The 18,167-nt window shown below is 41.9% G+C and overlaps 1 protein-coding gene across 1 annotated transcript in view; it reads left to right on the top strand.

The window, feature by feature from the left end:
• The first annotated feature begins 8,939 nt into the window (after positions 1-8,939).
• The window catches only part of PKD1L2 (polycystin 1 like 2), a 38,511-nt gene continuing 29,283 nt past the window's right edge, over positions 8,940-18,167 (top strand). Inside the window, exons 1-7 of the mRNA XM_017820954.1 lie at positions 8,940-9,486; positions 10,039-10,203; positions 13,291-13,476; positions 14,197-14,307; positions 14,726-14,873; positions 16,340-16,569; positions 17,231-17,635. Of these exons, the coding sequence (XP_017676443.1) occupies positions 8,940-9,486; positions 10,039-10,203; positions 13,291-13,476; positions 14,197-14,307; positions 14,726-14,873; positions 16,340-16,569; positions 17,231-17,635 (1,792 nt within the window). The remainder of the gene's footprint in view (positions 9,487-10,038; positions 10,204-13,290; positions 13,477-14,196; positions 14,308-14,725; positions 14,874-16,339; positions 16,570-17,230; positions 17,636-18,167) is intronic.

Here is an 18,167-nt window from a genome sequence, read left to right on the forward strand (position 1 = left end):
TGTTACATATAAAGATAAGGTCAAAGTGCAACGCGGGCCGGTGGCTTATAGATTGCCAATTTATAATAGCTGATCTTTAATCCCTTGCACACACACCGTAATTCTTGCACGTTCGCATGAAAATTAACTCTTTCACCGGTTGAAAGGGGAAAGTGAGAAAAACGTAACTGGCCTGTCTGCTCCCGGGAATGGGGCTGAGGCACAGCCGGGGCACAGGCGGGTGGATAAAACATCCCTGCGGCTTTCCAGGGAAACAATGGACACTGTCGAGATATGCTTGTCCTGTTCGGCAGGTAGGGAGAGGAAAAGAAAAACATCTCCCCACGGTTCTGGTTTTGGCTCTTTGGGAGTGGCAAACACTTCACAGCAGGGGATCATCCTTTCCTTTCATTTTGTGGATTTTAACTGGGCTATTCTATGAGTTAACAAATTATCATCGCTGGACAGTCATGGGCTGTATTTCTTAACATCCAAGCTGCTCCAGAGTCAACTGAGTGGCACATCTTTGAATTAAATATCTCTTCACAAATAGTCACTCTACCATATTCACCCATGTGTGACCTGAAACCACTCTGAAAGTATGGCAGGATTCATTTAAATTAAGGCAGATTTTTAACTTCATGCTTTTGTTTCTAGATAAGGTACTTAACTGAGTCGAATGTTATTAATTTTAAAATCCTCTGGGAAGAGAATTATTTCAATATAAAGCATGTGATTGCAGAGCAAATCATAGGCTCTATTGACCATGAAGGATAAAGAGATTCTTTGCACAATTATATATTATGCAATTTCCTATGGGGTTACCCTAAAATCTGATTTTGTCAGCTAAATCACCATTGTTCCCAAAATGTTTTAGCATCACTTCTTAAAGCTGACTGAGCTCTTAGAAATATACATATTTATTTTATTCAAAACACAATTTGTGCCACAGACTGCTCTGATACACTCATTATATATTGTTCTCCTAACCCACTGCCTGTCCAGTGGCTGATCTTCACTCCAGGGGATCTCCAGGACAACATCTTGGTCCATCTTCGGAAAGCACTGAAGAAGCAGGAGATAACAGAATAAGAAACAAGATTAAAAAAGAAAATATAAGATCTTTGTTGGAATTAGGAACATTAATAAACAGCAGGAATGAACCAGAAGGCTGTAGGAGAGGAAGAGCACTAAAATCCACATATGCAGATACATACACATAAATGCACATGTACACTATGTATGTGCAAGTGTGGATTTGCATATATGTGAGAGAAAGAGTGTGTGTGCATTGAGATGTTGACTTACTTTATACACAAAGTCAAGTAAGGGATTTTTCAGCAGTGTTAGAGACTGAAAAGGATCTGGCAAAAAACCAGAGCTGCCCAACTCTGCTTTCCCTAAGCCATGAGGACATTTTCTCTGTCCACGATGTTCTGCTTTGCTTTAATGTGTTCATTATCCTCATCCATTGCTGTGTGCAGCTCTTAATGCTGCAGTTTTCATTATCTGACCTGGGAGTTGTCTTATCTGTAGTGGCATTAAGATTTCCATAGAGCAAGCAAGAAATAAAAAGATTAATTCAAACTTCTTTTGCCTTCTCCACCATGGCTGTTCATGTAGTTTAAAGGTCAGCCAAGATGAGCTAGTTGGAAACCTGTTAAATGTTTGGATGGAAGAACAAGGAGCTATAGATATTCAACAACTTCTGAAATCAATCTAAATGTGTTTGGTAGCTAATTTCAAATGTCTATGCCTGAAAGTGTTGTCTCATATTTTGTACAACTTAAATAAGGAAGCTTTGCAGAGCTCATTTTTCCTCCTTGTTAGTAAAAGATACTTCATTTACCAACAAAACACTTTTGTTGTTGTTTTCCTCACATGAATGACAAATAAGCAGTTTAGTAAGGTATGGAGAGATGAATTTTCTTGCCAACTGTGTGATTTCCCCCTTTTTACATAGAAATGGAGAAATATCAAAGCACTGATTTACAATTATATGTAATTATCACCAGCAGATGTGGATCAGGTGACTTGTCTAATTTTATTAATTCACAATGTTTCTTCTTGTTGCAAACCCCTTTGACTATAAAACTTCCCCCAACCAAATCTAACCTTTTTCTCCAGTTTCCTCTCTCTGTTCACCCCTCATGGCAACATTTTTGAAGTCATCAGCCCCCACCATGGGTGGGTTTGCTTCACTGTGTTTCTTTCTGCTCTAAACAACTGTGGTGAAGGCTACAAGCTGTTTCCTCTTCACTTCTTTCTCACTTTCACTTCCCTCCAGTCTCTGTGTGCCTTCTCTCCCGAACTTTAAAAGTGCCATGAAGACATTTTTGGAGCAAAGAATTACCCTGCCCAGCACCAGTCTGGTGGTACTTCCCAGGGACAGCAAAGCTGGTCAACCACATTTCTGGTACAACGGTGTCACTGCTGCGTGCCACCTTTGTACTTTTGGTTCACTTAACAAGAAGCAAATCATTGCCTTAAAAATCACTCAGACACCAATATAATTCCTTATCTCTATAGTACTTAATTTATTTTAATCTCAATCTTCTGCTTGTAAAGTCTGAGTTCTAATTAAAGCCCATTAACAAAGGTCAAATTGACTTGATGAATACGACTTTCAGCGCTGCTAAGAACTTTCAACTACAACTGTTATCTCCTACTACCAAATAAAATCCCAACAGCAAACCTGATATGAACTCAGGAGTTGTTCTTGCTGAAATCACACTGATTGCTATCTCATCTGCTGGAGACACAAGCTCTTATCTTTGTTAAATATTGTTTTATTGACATGATCTCATTTCACAAAACTACCACCAGATTATTTAGGAATGTGTCTCTTGCACTGTCCCAATACAATTGCAAGCATGAATGACTAATATAGTTTGTTCAAATTTAAATAACAATAGTTTCCATATATTATTTTTTTCGACCAGATTGTATTTGGATCAAAACAGTTTTGATCATACACTCTTTTGATCAGTATTGTTTGGACCAAAATAACTATTTTTGTGAGATTTTAATGTCCTTGATGAGATTTTTATTTTTTTGGGGAGGGGAGATTTTTGTGAGATTTCACAATTTCTTTGATAAAAATATTATATTCTTTTATATACAGTCATAGTTTTAATACATATCACCACAATACTGATTTGTTCATTAAAATAAAAGTATAATGTAACTTAGTGTTAAAACTCTTTAAGTGCTTAGGCACAGAACTACTGGCCTACTCATACTAGATTTCAACCAAGCTGAGCCTGCCCAGTGATCATAATGCCCAAATACTTAAACACTAGAGAGTAAAACAAATAAACAGCCACATAAACTTCCTCACTGTAAGGCTTCTATAGCCTTATCTGCACCTTTCAACATCCCAAGACGATTTACATGATTTAATATGTGATATTATACAGTTCAGTCGTGTGTTCTCAACTGGGCAGAATGACAACGTGAAGGTTGGCATTCACTTCCAGGACTGAAGGTGTAGAAATGGGGTCACAGGCGTGTGTGCAGGGACAGAATTAATGTTGCTACACACTGTCCTACCTTGTAGCCTCCTGCACAACTTCGGGGGAACATAAATTAAAACTCTAAAGAGCTTCTTTCTGGTTTTAGTCAGGTGGCAGCTGAGTGTAGAGGGCTTAACACAAAAATGGTGAAGCTGCTGGACCTCCAGTCTTCTCATTATGGGGATTGTGAAGCTCATCTTTTTTTCTAAGGTGTTGGATGTCTGCTGATAAGAGATATTAATGAATCCTTGAAATACAGCTTTTTTCTTTCTGGTTTCATGTTCTGTAAGCTCAGAAACAGCTCACAACAAGCAGAAGAAAAATGTGAAACAAAATTAAATGAAGAGGTGGAAGCTGGAATGGCTTACAAATCTTGTGGAAAAGGGAGATTTCCAATCTACAGAAATATGGAGAGTTGGCAGATGACACCAGTGAAAGTTGTAATGCCAGTAAACTCAGATCCAAGCAAATTGTTTTTGTGTCTCTGTGTGTGCTAGGCAAAGTTCAGCCTATTTTTATCCAGCAGTTAATGTTTTACTCAAAGAGGGCACCTTTAATGATTTGAACAGTTCTCTAATTAAGATATTAAGGCAATGGCACATGTAATTTGTGCCACTTAGTCAAACATGATCACAAGGACACAGGAGGTGTCATCAGGTTCTTCACGTAGTTCTGCTCCTTTCTGCTGAACTCAAGGCTAACCTTGGCCATCAATAACTCCAGCTCACTCCAGGACACACTTAGCCCTCTTTTCCTACTAGTCAAAGTTCTGCTGTGGAAAGCAATAACAAATGGGAACGAGCTGGGAGAGAGGCAGGTACTGAGGCATCAGCTGTATGGCAGGTGAGGAAAGTCCAGCGACAGAACAAAGGTAGTATTAGATGCTTCCAAAGGAAAAGATCCTCAGGGACTTATCCAGGGGATGTTTGTGCCAGAAGGTAACCATACACATCCTATAAACAGAAATTATGTCCAACCCAACAGCTCCTGAATGTAATCCTGCTTATCTTCATCCTGACCCCATCCTGCCAGGCATGAGCGTCTAATTTAATTTTTGCGCCCTATATGAGATAAGAATTGTTTTCCCTGTTTTTATAAACAAGATACCATCAAAATTGCAACTTGGCACGGCTCACTGGTAAGTTCAGTGTGTTGCCTCATGGAAAATTAAACAGTGGAAGCAACAACAAGGCCAAACCCTTTTCGGTGAGCAAATAACCAGGTCTCCCCATCAGGACAAGCAGCACAGGAGAGCAGCAAGGAAGGAAGGGGGATTGCGACCCACCTTCTTAAACTAATTGGCAGTGGGCCTTTTTAAAGCCAGTTGAGGAGAGAGAAGGTGTAGGTGTACCTAGGGGCTTTTCTCCATCCCTTTCTGGACAGTCTGCTCAGGACTCAGTTATTACCTATTCAGGTAATAACATTCTTCACACTGAAGAACTTTACGTGACACAGTAAAATGGACTACTCATGATTTTAACTTAATGATATACCTGAAAATAGTCTTTTTTCTACCTTAAAGCCAAAGAAATGTAGATCAGGTTTCCATTCTTATATTTATTCAATTAATAGAACAAAGATCTATTTCTATTCCTGATAAAATCTATACATTACATTCAGTAATACTCAGGAATGTAAAGATGGTAATATCCACTTATAGAGAGTAAATTTACTTGCTCTTCCTCAAGGCAAATGAACAACAGCCAAAATGGATGGGGGTGTGATTTATTCCTTCCCACTGGCAGCTCTTCACTTCCTTAATTCTTCAGTCTAGTACTTTCTGGCCTCTACTATGGGTTGTGGAGCTCTTCTGCAGAGCTGCAGTGCCCTTTGGAATCACGGGAGGTTCTCAGGCTGTCGTGGTGCAGATAATCTGCACTAGGGTACAGAACAGGACCACCCCAAAGCCAGTGGGGGCACCTTACCTGTCCCCCTTGTCTGCACACCCAGCTCTCTGCTAGCCCAGTGAAACTCTGGATCCGATTTTCCCTCAGGTCTGGGGCACCGAAGTTCAGACACAGAAACATCTTATGAGCGAGACGCGTTGTCCTGACAGCTTCAGTTGTCATGGAGAAATGTGCAGCTGGATTCAGGGTGCCCTGAACTGTGGAGCTATTGGTTGTGTTGAACAAGAATTCAGGCTTGTACTTTTCAAAAGTTGCAATTAGGCTTGATGCCTCATTTGGGGCATGAAAGGCTGATTTGAGGAGGTGTCAAGGTAATCCTACTGCACCTACACGTGTTAGATAAGTGTTGTGTGTGCTCATCTCCTGGGTCCTAAGAACTTTGGCTTATACAGTTAAACTTTCCAAATGCCATGTAAGTTATATATATAAACTTAGATTAAAAAGAAATAAATCGGGGATTAGGAATACTTTGAGATTGGGACATCAAAATGGAGCTGGTTTTAAGGGGCTCAGTTTCAGGAGCATTGAACAGCACCTAGAAGGCTCCTTTAGAGAATTTCAGTGTAGGTCACCAATTTTTTTTAACACCTAATAACTTTTTTTGCAAATAAAATATGCTTCAGATTTCTTTCACCTCGACAGCTTCTACTTAAAACAACAACAAAAAGTTAATAAACCTCGAAGGATCCATTTGAAAACCAGGAGTAAATAATTCATCATTGTCAATTGTGATGTTTTATATAGCACAATGCTTTTCTGAAGAAACTTTCTCTCGATGGCCACCATCTGGTGCAACTCCTGAGGGCAAGTTAGGGCTGTGTAAGAGATCTGCAGGGCCCCCTAAAACACTTCTGAGAAAAAATGAAAGTCTTATTCCAACAGACTCAAGAGAGCTCACAAACAAAGGAGCCATTCAAAGCTTTATCGCAGCTTGGAGTGAGGGTGTGAAGATATTGAGAAAACTATTTAAAAAAGAAAGTCTTCCTGTTGAGGAAGAATGCAAAAGGCAGGTTTCCCACAAGAAGGTAAGTTCAAGGAGCGCTGTCTACTTGACATCCAGTCATTTTTCACTTATGAGTGAAAAGGCTTTCAGAATTTTCTCTCCTCCTGAACACCCTAATTTTCATGCCTAAAAGTGGTATTTTCTTTTCGTGTAAATGCTTCTCTCTTTCTTGTGGTAAACAGAATAAACTGACAGACTGCTCTACTGGCACTAAAATATATGAAGTCAACAAACTGCAAAAGGAGGGAAATTGTCTTTCTTCCACTCTCCATCTGCTGCAGGCAGCTGAAGAGTTACTTATAGCAACCGTAGATTAGGAAAAAAATGCACATTGCTATAGAAATTGCCAACAGTAGACTCACTTGGAGAGCTTGGCTTTATTTGTAGACATTTCCAAACATTTGTTCTTTTTCAGGGCCTGTTTCAAAATCCATCGAAGCCAGAGACAAGACTTCCATTAATTTCAATGGCTTTGGAGCAGATTCCCAGAGGACAGCCTGTGGCACCCCCAGCTCTGGCATTTTTAGCAGTATGTCCATGTAGTCAAACTTCCAGTTGCAGAGGGAGAGCTGGATGATGCTACAGAACACTTTCCTCACAAAAGTGAGCCAAAGGCACCCACTGGGAATGCACAGGCTGTGTCACTAAGCCTGATATGTTTGAGTCTCCTCCATCACACCTGTGCTTGCAGGAATGGGCTGTGTTTCTCATATCTTGAAGGCCAAAGTAGGGGCTGGCTGCCAGCTTCTGCAAAGCCCGGCAAGTCAGCAGGGCCCCAGAAGAAGCAAAGACTCTGAAGAAAATATCATGCGAATATACAGTGGCCAACTGCCTGAACAGCAGGTGCCCCCAGCTCTGCCTGCTGCAGCAGCTTGGATGTAAAACGGTGGGGTTGGGGCTTCCCAAACTGTTGCCTGGGAAGTTTTGTATGTGGCCCAAAAGGGATTCCTAAATTGTAGACATTCCCAACAGAACCAGCTGATAATCATAGATACATGGTCTCTTCCAGGAAGGGGATGGGTGTCTGGGCCAGATCCATCAGATAATTAAAATATGGGTTGGCCTTCTCCTGAGCAGGGAAACCCAGTTGGAATAGTCACATCTCAGCTGCTCCATAAGCTCTCCCTATTAATCAGTCAGAAATTCATGTGGGACCTGCTCCAGTGGTTCCACAGCTGAAGTCTTGATTCGCAGGTGTGGTGAGAAAGAAAACATCCAGAACAGTGTCTATGGAGGCATCATAGTGCATTTTCTTCCCCTTTCCTCTCATCCCTCACAATTGTCCTACCCATTAAACACTTCCCCATGAACTTTATCTTGAAAGCCCTCTTCAAGGGCTTCAGCTTTATCCAGCTGAGCAAGACAGCCACGAACTGGAGGTCCAGAAAGGTCTTGGGATTGAAGATCACTCTTAGATGTTTGACTGGATGCAGTGCACATACTTGACTTTGGCAGGAAGCTTTAAAGCTGGGGCTGCACTGGCACAGTGTAGGTGTGGACATTGCCTTCAGCTCCCCGGTGCAACAATGCAGGAGGCATTTCTGCAATGCAGGAATCCATCCAACATCTCAGATTCCCGCACCTCTGGGATGCAGTAACTGGCTCACTGATCCATGGCTAAATATAAGTGCATGTTCTTTCAGTTTTGGGTTATGGTGCCATAAATTAGTAATAATGGCATCAAATCCAATGGAGTTAATGCCAAGGGCAGGAGGATCACGATAGCTACAGATCCTTCTTTGTGCTGTGTTTCTACTGAGGCTTTGTAAACCTGATGGGTATCTTTCATAAGGAAGCTGAGGTGCACTTAGGGATTTCAGCTCCTAAATGTTGCTGGGCTTGCTTCCTGAAGTCCATCAGCAGCCTTTGGAATGTGCACATAGGGCTCCCAAGTAGTTCTGATGATTAAGGCAATATTTTCATCTTTTCTAAATCATTATTTTAACTTCAGGCCTTCTCCTCTGCCTCCCAGCAGGTATAAATACTGTAGCTCTATGAAGTTGAGCAACTTAGCTTTTAAGGGATGACAGGAGGATTTCACTTGAGGTGTGGAATTCTAAGACAACAACAGTTCAAAATGAAACTTTCTTGGAACAGCTGAGATTAACCTGCATATGTGTAAACAGGTGGGCAGGATGAATACGATTCAATAATGATAGACATTGCATTAGCATCCAAAAGAAGCACCTCAAACAACAATTGTTAAAAATAAAGCAATGCAAACCCATTAAATAGTTTTAAAATTTTTAAATTGTATCTAGAGGAGCAGTATGTGTTTTCTCATCTCATAACTCCTTGCTTTGCTCACTTTCCTCATTCTCCTCTCATTCCTATTATTGTATCTCGTTGTTGTTGTTAGAAAGACCTCCAGCTTTAACGTTTGCACAATGATGCCTTTGATGGAGGAGCTTTATCTCACTTTCCCACGTGTCCAACAGCAGCATATATCAACTTTATCTTGTCTGCTCATGAGGAAAGCAATGCTTTAATGTGTTCCCTTCAAACTGATCCCGCCTGGGATGTGACATTTGCACAATGGGCCTCACAAGGCCCTTGCAGTGGCTTAGCACCAGCACCTGTTGTGTGTCTCCTCAGACACAATCACCATTAAATATTGCAAGCAACCCGTTCCATGCTCTGTTGCTGCTGCTGTGGGAAGCAGCAAAGGGGAGGAATGCTGATGACGTGACAGGGATGACATCTCAAGTTTTTGAAGAAGGCAGCAAAAGGAGTGGTGGTGTGGTAAGCAGGACGAGTGCCACACGGGGCACTGAGCTGGGAATGTGGTTGGGGATTGCAGTTCTGGTTTCTCTTGCTGGATGCTTGGCTGGGGAGGAAGCAACTGATGATGAAGGAATCCCCTGCTCAAAGTACCAGCAAGCTTTCAACCGTTCCTGCTACGAGTTTGTGAGACTCCAACAAACCTTCACAAGTGCCCAGAGCTGGTGTGAGAGAGGAGGAGGGCACCTTGTCTTTATTCAAAATGAGGAAACTCAAGAGTTTTTGCAAAAACATATTGCTGAGGATCAGGAGTGGTGGATAGGACTGATCTCAAACTCCTTCCAGAACGAAACTACTGACGGTAGGTGGTTTTAGAATCACATCTTTAAATCTGTATCAGCCCGTGATGCTTTCTTTACATGGTAGAAAATGCAATCAGTCCCTCTGTAGATATCTGCTGAGAAGCCTCTGTCTTTTGTTGCTGTATCTTCAGATCTATAGTAAGATGTTTTTAATTGCCTGCTTCACTTCCCAGTTGCATATTATCCCCCTTTCCACTGGGTCTTGTGGTTGTGTGAACACGTGGTTTATTAGATCAGCTGCTGACCCAGTGAAACAAAAGTGCTGGGTTAGGTCTCCAGTGGAAGAGCAGGCTGAGCCAATTCATCCCACAAGGAAGTGCTGCAAGGCCTGATGCAAGCGAAAGGGTGGAATCTTGAGGCTGGGATCACAGGACAAAGTGGCAGTGTCTGTTTTAATGATTGTATCAGGTTCAATATAAAATGTAATTGAAGATCCTTACCCAGACTAAATCACCTCTTCAGTAGGAGCAGGGCTACAATCCTGCTCTGCAGGCTCTTAATTGAATTACTGTAGAAAATAAACATTCAGGACACAATTTCTTTGTTCACAGGGTCGATGATTTGGCTGGACACTTCAAATATAAGCTACACTAACTGGTACAAGGATCAGCCATCTTCCATCTCATCTACATGTGGGTACATCCTGAAGAATGCCAAGTATCAGTGGGGTGTGACTGAAAATTGCAGCCAGGAATTTGACTTCATTTGTGAGTTTGGTAAGATACACAAGAGCTGGAATAGCACAACTGGGCATAAATTGCCTTGTTGCTTTCTAAGTACCTGGGCAATAACTTCATCAATCTTATTAAATGCAAACAAGCAAAATATAACCCCAGCAGTTGCTCTTTTTCCAGTGTGCTGTCGTAAGACTTGATCCAAAGAAAGAAGAACCCAGAAATCATTGGGAGATGCAGGTGCTCAGCAACCCACTGTTGAGGTCCAGGGTGCCAGCAGAGGGCTAGTGAAGCAGAGATGGGTCTGAGAGTGAATCTCATGTGTAGCTGTCCATGACCACAGAGGACATCAGCTGGCTACTTTAAAGCATGGTTGCAAGAATAAACTCCCACATCCCCACAGCACCTGAGCGAGGTGGGACCTGTATGACTGCCCTGTAAAGACACTCTTGATCATAAATGTGTGCCAAAATAATTTCCATTTGTAACTGAAGCAAAAATACAGCCAGGCTTCCAGAGAAACCACTCCTGGCAGCCTGGAGTGAGCAAAAGTGAGAGCAGGTTTTTCCTGTTTCTTCCTAGACCCCTCCATGAGGTGAAGTTCAAGGGCATCCCTGGGTTAAGGAACCAGACAGGAACCTGTGCTTCCTGATGGCATTTTAGTGCTCAGGCAGAAAATCTACAGACATCGTGTCCCTTAGATTGTGCCTTGGAACAAACAGTCCTGGAAAGGAATGCCTGCAATATCATCCCCTTCAACATATAGATATGAGGGGAATTTGTGTTCCTCGCACTTTGCACATAAGTACTTTAAACTGTAACTAGAACCGAGGTCATAAGCACTGGAAGGACAGTCTGGCTGTGGGCTCACTAATATAAAAAGACTTTGAATCAAGTATGCAAGTACAGGTTTCCACAAGCCCTAGAAGTGCTGCTGCCCTGGTCCAGCACTCTTCTACTTCTGACATTAATACCAAGTTGTTCTGCAATAAGCAAAGCTAATAATGTTTTATTTCCTCTCCTGATTTTCTGTTCCACATCCCCTCCCTGCCCTCCTCCTCAACACTCCCAGTTCACTCCCAAATCCCCAGCATGTCCCACCTCTGCAAATACTTTTCATTCCCTCAGCTCCCTCCCCTGCAGCTCTGCAGCTGCCCCAGAGCTCCAGCTGTATGGGTTGGCCAGTGGAATCCCACACTGTGGAACAGATAAACAGGGTTATAATCCCTAGTCCTAATAGAAGTGATGATGTAGCTCTTTCTCTTCTCCCTAGCAATTGCTTTTCATGAAATTTTAGGGTGTTTTGAGGTTTATATCAAATTTGGCTGAAGATGACTAACATTAAAAATGATTGGGGGAGAGGAAATTGGCAGACAGCACAATCCCTTAAGCTTATTTTCCTTGCAAAAACAGACTAAAATTATTTTTCCATTACAGCCACGGTAGACAACTGTCTGCTTGCAAGGAAACTATCATCTGTTACCATAGGATCTGACTTAGAGCCCATTAAATTCAAAGAGAGTTTGCATTATTGGGCAACAATATCCTACACTACATCCATCATTCCACTACCCAGGAAACCAGATTGTTGAGGCAATTATAGCCTTGTTTTCAGTATCTCCAGCCCACGTGCATTCACACATGAGTAAAAGAGTCCTCTTTTACCAGCTTTGCATGCAAGGAATTAGATCCAATATCCCAAAGAAATGGGAAATATTTTCATTAGCTTCTCTGGGTGATAAATGTTTGGAAATTCCCATAACTTGACAGTGCCTCAGTTTTTCTGTAAAATGGATGTAGTGGTGCTTCACAGCTTCATACATGGCTACTGTGAGCTTGGTGCTCACGAACACTGAAATGAATAGTGGCTCCATATAGTACCAATATTTGAATTTAATCTCTCTGATGCCTGGGAACTTGTCTACTTGATCATCTGAGCTAGGAATATGTGCACAGTCAACTGAGCAGACAGCGTTCTGTCTTCATCCTTTCTTTGCCCATCAACCCGAGCATTATTTGTGTTTCTTATTATTTCAATTCTACCATTTGGTGCTCTGTGGGTTAGCAATTTATTGTAGTAAATATGTGTGTATTGAACCAGGGTCTGTACATAGGAATGCAAATCAGGTTTTGTGCACCTTTCCATGTAAAAGTTGCTGAGACAGCAAATACTGCAGGAAATCTTTATATAAAGTAAAGAACCAAAAAAATGCACGAGGTAATAGTCTGGACTAGAATTTAACAGCAAGTTATTTTTCAAGCTTATTTAGAGAGCTCTAATCTGTAAACTGATCATGTTGCTATAGTTACAGCCAGGCTTAGCCTTAGCCTTTAAATAACAATAGCACACAATTATTGCAGTGTGCACACACTGGCACAGTTAATAGAGGGACCTGAGGGGAATGATCCAAACAGCAACTGGAGGACAACTTATTTAAACCTGGGACAGCTGAAACAAAAACATTCTTTTACAACACTCCCATATGGGAGCAGTCTTTCACATCCTCCTCTTCAGGGTATTAAGTATCCTGATTACTACAGGATACTAAGAATTCTGACAGATAATTAACTGTCCTAGATTAATCAAAGAATGAGGTGTATGCATTTAGAGCTATGACCTTACTCATCTGAGCAGTCCTGCTGAATGAAGTCAGTCAAATATCACACAGGAACAAAGGTGTCTCTGTAGCAGAAATGGGATCAGGTCCCATACTTAATATGCAAACTATTCTCCTCAGCAATTACCTGAAGATTATGCAAATCACACACCGCCACAAGGCTCTTTCGGAAGGAAAGAGTAACTTTAAACCTTCCAGTACTGCAAGTCAAAAAAATGCTAAGACTTTTCCCCCAAAAAAAGTTTACTTTTTAGATTAAAATATTTTTGTTTTTTGAAAATGTCCTCAATGTTTTGTTTAAGGCAGTTAAAGCATAAATCTATTAATTTTGACTTTAAAAAAAAAAATTAGTTATTATTTGAGTGGGTTTTTTTTTTCATTTTCTTAATTGTTTAGCTTAGAAGGGAGAAAAGGGAAGAAAGAGAAACAAAAAAAGGGGACATGCAGTAGAACTGTAGCAGGATTTTTCAGAAATGCAAAAAGTTAGATTTTTATTTTTTTTTCCTACTAGAATCTGGCCAGAGCATTGCTTGTGATAATTACAATGCCACTGTGCAGTGTGGATCTGGAGAAGTTATTCAAATTGGAGAGAGCTTCTATGGACGGAAGACCCCTCATTACTGTGTGTCTGAGACTCCACTCCAGGAGGATACAGACGAAGGCTGCAGCTGGATCAGTGTCAAAGATGAAGTAGCAGGTAATTTATGGCATTCATTGCTTGTCAGGAACAGAGAGTATGTGCCAAAGTTCCTGGTCCCTGAAGTACTTCATCTTGTATTTCAGTGGAGTTTGTGAATGGGAAAGTGGATTATTCCTAAAATGAAGGGAGTCACAGAGAACTGACAGGGAGGAGGTTCCTACAGGAGGCTGGATGGAAAGAGGGACTCTGGGAGGAACAAAGATTCTGAGAAGGGGAGGAGGAGCAAATGGAGAACCTGGCTCCTCTCGCAGTGTGAAGAAGTATGTGGGCACATTACTCCCTGACAAGCTCAGTGGGAGATGCCAGGGTTGGCAGAGATGGGAAGAGGACACATCCAGACAAACCCAACTCCAACCCAGGAGGGTTGACACCCACAGGAACATGAGGGCAGGAGGGACCTGCTGCTCCCTTCCATGTGTGGAGCACCCAGCCCGCTGGGGCCAAGGGCTCTGCTGCTTCCCAGACTAAACAGTGACTATGATCCATCCCTGTGGGGATTCTTTGGGCTTTTTACCTGCTCTAACTCAGCTTTATTCCAATAAAATAAAATGGTGCTAAGAAACACCAGGCATTAAGCAACACACTGCAGCCAAAGTGATGTGGAAGTTTGTCTAGAACTCAGTGACATGGTACTGCTTCTCCTCTGCTTTTTGTTCCTCTGTTGTGACAGTCAAAGACAAAACCCACCAGTTGATATAAAGCTCTCCTTCTTTCCAGGCCAGTGTCACGGTCTCCAGGCCTGCCAGGTGACAGCAGATGGCACTTTCTTTGGAGATCCTTGTCCAGCTTGGGGAAGCTATTTGTCTATTCAATACCACTGCAAGGAAGGTAAGAGGGAGGGGGCTGGCAACACCAAAAGCCTGCCCTGCTCTGTGCTGGAACATTGTGACCATTGATATTTATCTTAAAAATCACTGCTCCATCCTCAGGGAAGAAACTGGAATAGCAGTGACCACTAAAAATAAGCATGAAAATGTAGAGGGGTTTGGATAGAATACAAAGATAGAATACAAAGCTTGGAAATCCAGACACATAAAACACACTAGAATGAAATTATGTCCAACAGGAATCTTGACCAGCAGGTATGGAAAAGAATCAGCTCCCTGTCACACCACCAACACACACAAATCAGCAGCAGCATCAACTCTGTTTTGGAGCAGGCTGGCTCTCAATGCATGAAAATGAATTAAATTACGTAAGAAATGCAGGCAAACACTGGCATGGAGTTCTTCATTCTGTTTTACAGGTCTGCAGCTGGTTGTGACAGATTCATGTTTTGTCTTTGAAAATATCACGGTCAGTCTGAACTGGCTGCTCTCACCATACTCTGGCAACCTGTCCTGTACCATCAGCACTGGAGATGGTCACACTATTGATCCTTACTACCCTCCAACGTAAGATATATCCTTCCTGTATCATCACACAAACACTACATTTCATTGCTTGCACTTTATTGAATGTTCCCAGTCTCATAAATGATATGTTAAAAACTATGTAGATTAATAATAGGCCATAACTACAAGACACTTGGATCTGCAGAACCCTCTTTTGAAATTGCTACAAAATTTTATGTCAAGCTGCCAACCACAATATTTCTTCTGTTTATTATAACAAGTGTTTCCTAGTTCTAAGAGAATTTATTCCAGATCCTAAGGCTCAAAATTACTGAAAACATGTCAGTAATTGCCAAGGAACATGCAAACATTATTTTCTTAACTTTAAAGAGTATTTTTTGATAACATTTAAAATACAACAAGGACATTCTGGACTTCTTATTTTTTTTTTCAACTGCATAAAAATTCTGTCTTTAAGAGATCAACCCTTTTTCTGTTGGATTTAAAAATCAGATTCTGTCCAAGTGCTGAGAATGACAGAGAAGGGCTCTAGAAATTTATTTATCTACTGATGGAATCCTACGTGAGTAACTAGGAAAACGAAGAGTACAAGAATGAAAACCAAAAAGAATTAATGTACTAGAAATAGTAAACTTTCTTTCAGAGCTACAGACACAGGCCTGTAGCTGTAAAGAACTTGAAAAGAAAATCTTTAATAGCGAGCCTTTATGTAAAATATATTTGCCAGCTGTAAGCAGAGGCTTGCTGGTTTTATGGGAAGCACTTCACCTACTCAATAGCTCACAGACATGCTCACCTGTGTTCTGTGTCCAGTCTGATACCCACTCTTACAGGAATTGCCTTTTCTGGTCTGATCTTGTCTTTGGCATGTTTTGGAAGTCTAGTTAGAGTGAAACCTGTTTCTTTGTTTAAACACCTAATGAAAAATATGCATTATCAGAGGTGATATGTCCTGATCTTTGCATTTACTGGGTGATACCGTGGTAAGAATCTAAGGAGTTCAGAGAGAAGAGTGTTGGGAATATTACTGCTTTGCCTTCCATGGTGTTTGTAATTCAGGAAGGATATCCTTGGGCTCTTTGCACCATCTCCCTACGTGTGTTAGTGACAATAGCAACCCTCACAGCCATTCACCTCCCACTGCTGTCCTGACTGGAGCTGCACCAGACCCAGGAGTGAAGAGACATTTTTGCTGGCATGGGCAAGGACAGAAGCAGCTGCACCTGAAACCTGTCATCTCCCTACTTGACAACAAAATGTACCAACCCTTATAGATGTGCTTTGGGAATGACCACCCTGATATACAGCCCTAATAACACCATAGATGAAAGAAGGGGACAATCTTCAACCCCACAAATTCTATGCAAATAAACAAGGGATTACAGTGATTGCAGGATTGCTGAGCCAGGTCAGAAATTTGGGAATGTGACCAGTGTTACCATGTAGGGTGAAGGACTTCCCAGGACAGGCTTCCACAACAAGCAGCTGTTCTCTTCCTATTCCAGGCTGGTCAGCAACATCACATACAGATACTCCTCCCCTGGAGAGTTCACTGTTTTTGTGGAATGCACCACCAGTGAATGGCACGTGATGGCACAGAGGCAGGTGACTGTCCAAGATAAGATGGATCAACTGAGCATTACTGGGTGCTACAGCCAGTATGAAACTGGGAACAGCTCTCACTGCCGTGCACTGTATGGGGAGGTGTTGTGGATTCAAGTGGAACTCAATGGAGGTGAGGGTAATTTCTCTGCATAATTTCAAGGGCAGGATAAATATTATGCCACCCATGGGACAGAAGCAAGATTTTCATTATGCAAAGCAATCCTTCTTTTTAGAGAATGCTTTCCCTCTCATTCCTGCAGCTGAATGCTCTCAGCTGCATTGTAGGGCTTCTTTCTCAGAGGTATTTCACCACCTAAAACATAAGTATGAATGATTTTTTCCTATTCACAAAGCTGACAGAGCATGAGCTCTGTCAGAGCATGAACTCTAACTTTAGTCACATAAATCCCCAGGATGCCAGTCAGAATGTTCCTGTATTTGAAGTTAGAAATTCACAGAAATGCTTCTCTGATTGAGGGTAAGAGGATTCCATGCTGAGCTGGGCACATTTGCTGGTGTACATTTCTTTCTCACTTCACGTTTCTGGAAGCCACATTTATGCAGAAAAAATAAAATTCAGTAGTGTATGAATTCTCTTGGCTGCCCAAATAGTACCAGCAGGAAACACATGATAGACTTCAATAATGTCACCTAAAGTGACTTTATTAAAAAAGACTGCATTGCTGCAGTTCTTGTGACTCCTGCATAAATACTGGAGTGCTGCACAAAGCAGCTGGAATTGGTTGGCCTATTACACAAGCTGTGAGAAATTTCGGTGTGTGTTTTTGCAGGCAATGGAGTGACCTACATTATGTCAGCAGATAACATAACACTGGCTGAATCCAGCATAAAGGAAGGAATTGCCCCTCATAACCTGACACTGGACAGTGCCTCTCAAGAGCTGCTAGGCCCAGGGATACATCAGCTGGAAATCCGAGCATCCAGCAACACGACGGCGTCAGAGATCTCCGAGACTTTTGCTGTTCACTTAGTTGAGCCAATATCTGGGCTTCAGGCTGCATTGGCTTCCCACACTCTGCAGCTGGGGGAGAATTTGGAGGTGAATGTCTCTGTGTCTCGTGGTGCCCCAGCTGAGGTGACGTTTGAGGTGATGGGATCGAACGGAACTCACTCTCACACGGAGGATGGTCCTCGTGGGGAACCTCGGACGTACGTGGTTCCCCTGCACTCGGAAGGTACAGCACTGACACCTCCTGTGCTTCCCAAACACTCACAGCTCAGTAGAGCTCACAGAAAGGCTCACAGCATCCTGGGCTGGGGGACAAAAAAGTACAGCTGAATTTGGTGGCTTTTCTGACTGCTAAACTTGGTGTGCAGAGCAGTGCGAGCAGCACGGTCATAGTGACTTGTAAGGGAGCTAAAAGGCTTCACCCCAGCCTTGCAGTGGAAAAGACACAGTAAAAAGACATAGGGTTTATTTTTTTCTGACACAATCTGATTCAAGTACAAATGAGGACATTTTCCTGGATCACAAAGTGTTTTCCTCCTGTTTATTCATATGTGTAACATTTCAAGTTTAGACTCCTCTGCATTTTACACTGAAGTAATTAACAATCTGCGGAGTTCTCAGTAGAGATGTCAAAGAAAAGGGGAGCTTTTCTGTGTGCCCATTTCTAACATGTAGTTTTTCTTGGACTCAATTATGAACAAGCTTTTAAGTAATATTTTCTTTCCATTACTAAGTAATCAAGGCCTTTAAAATGTGAA

Source organism: Lepidothrix coronata, unplaced genomic scaffold, assembly GCF_001604755.1.
Source record: "Lepidothrix coronata isolate B3197 unplaced genomic scaffold, Lepidothrix_coronata-1.0 Scaffold87, whole genome shotgun sequence".
Lineage (NCBI taxonomy): Eukaryota > Metazoa > Chordata > Aves > Passeriformes > Pipridae > Lepidothrix > Lepidothrix coronata.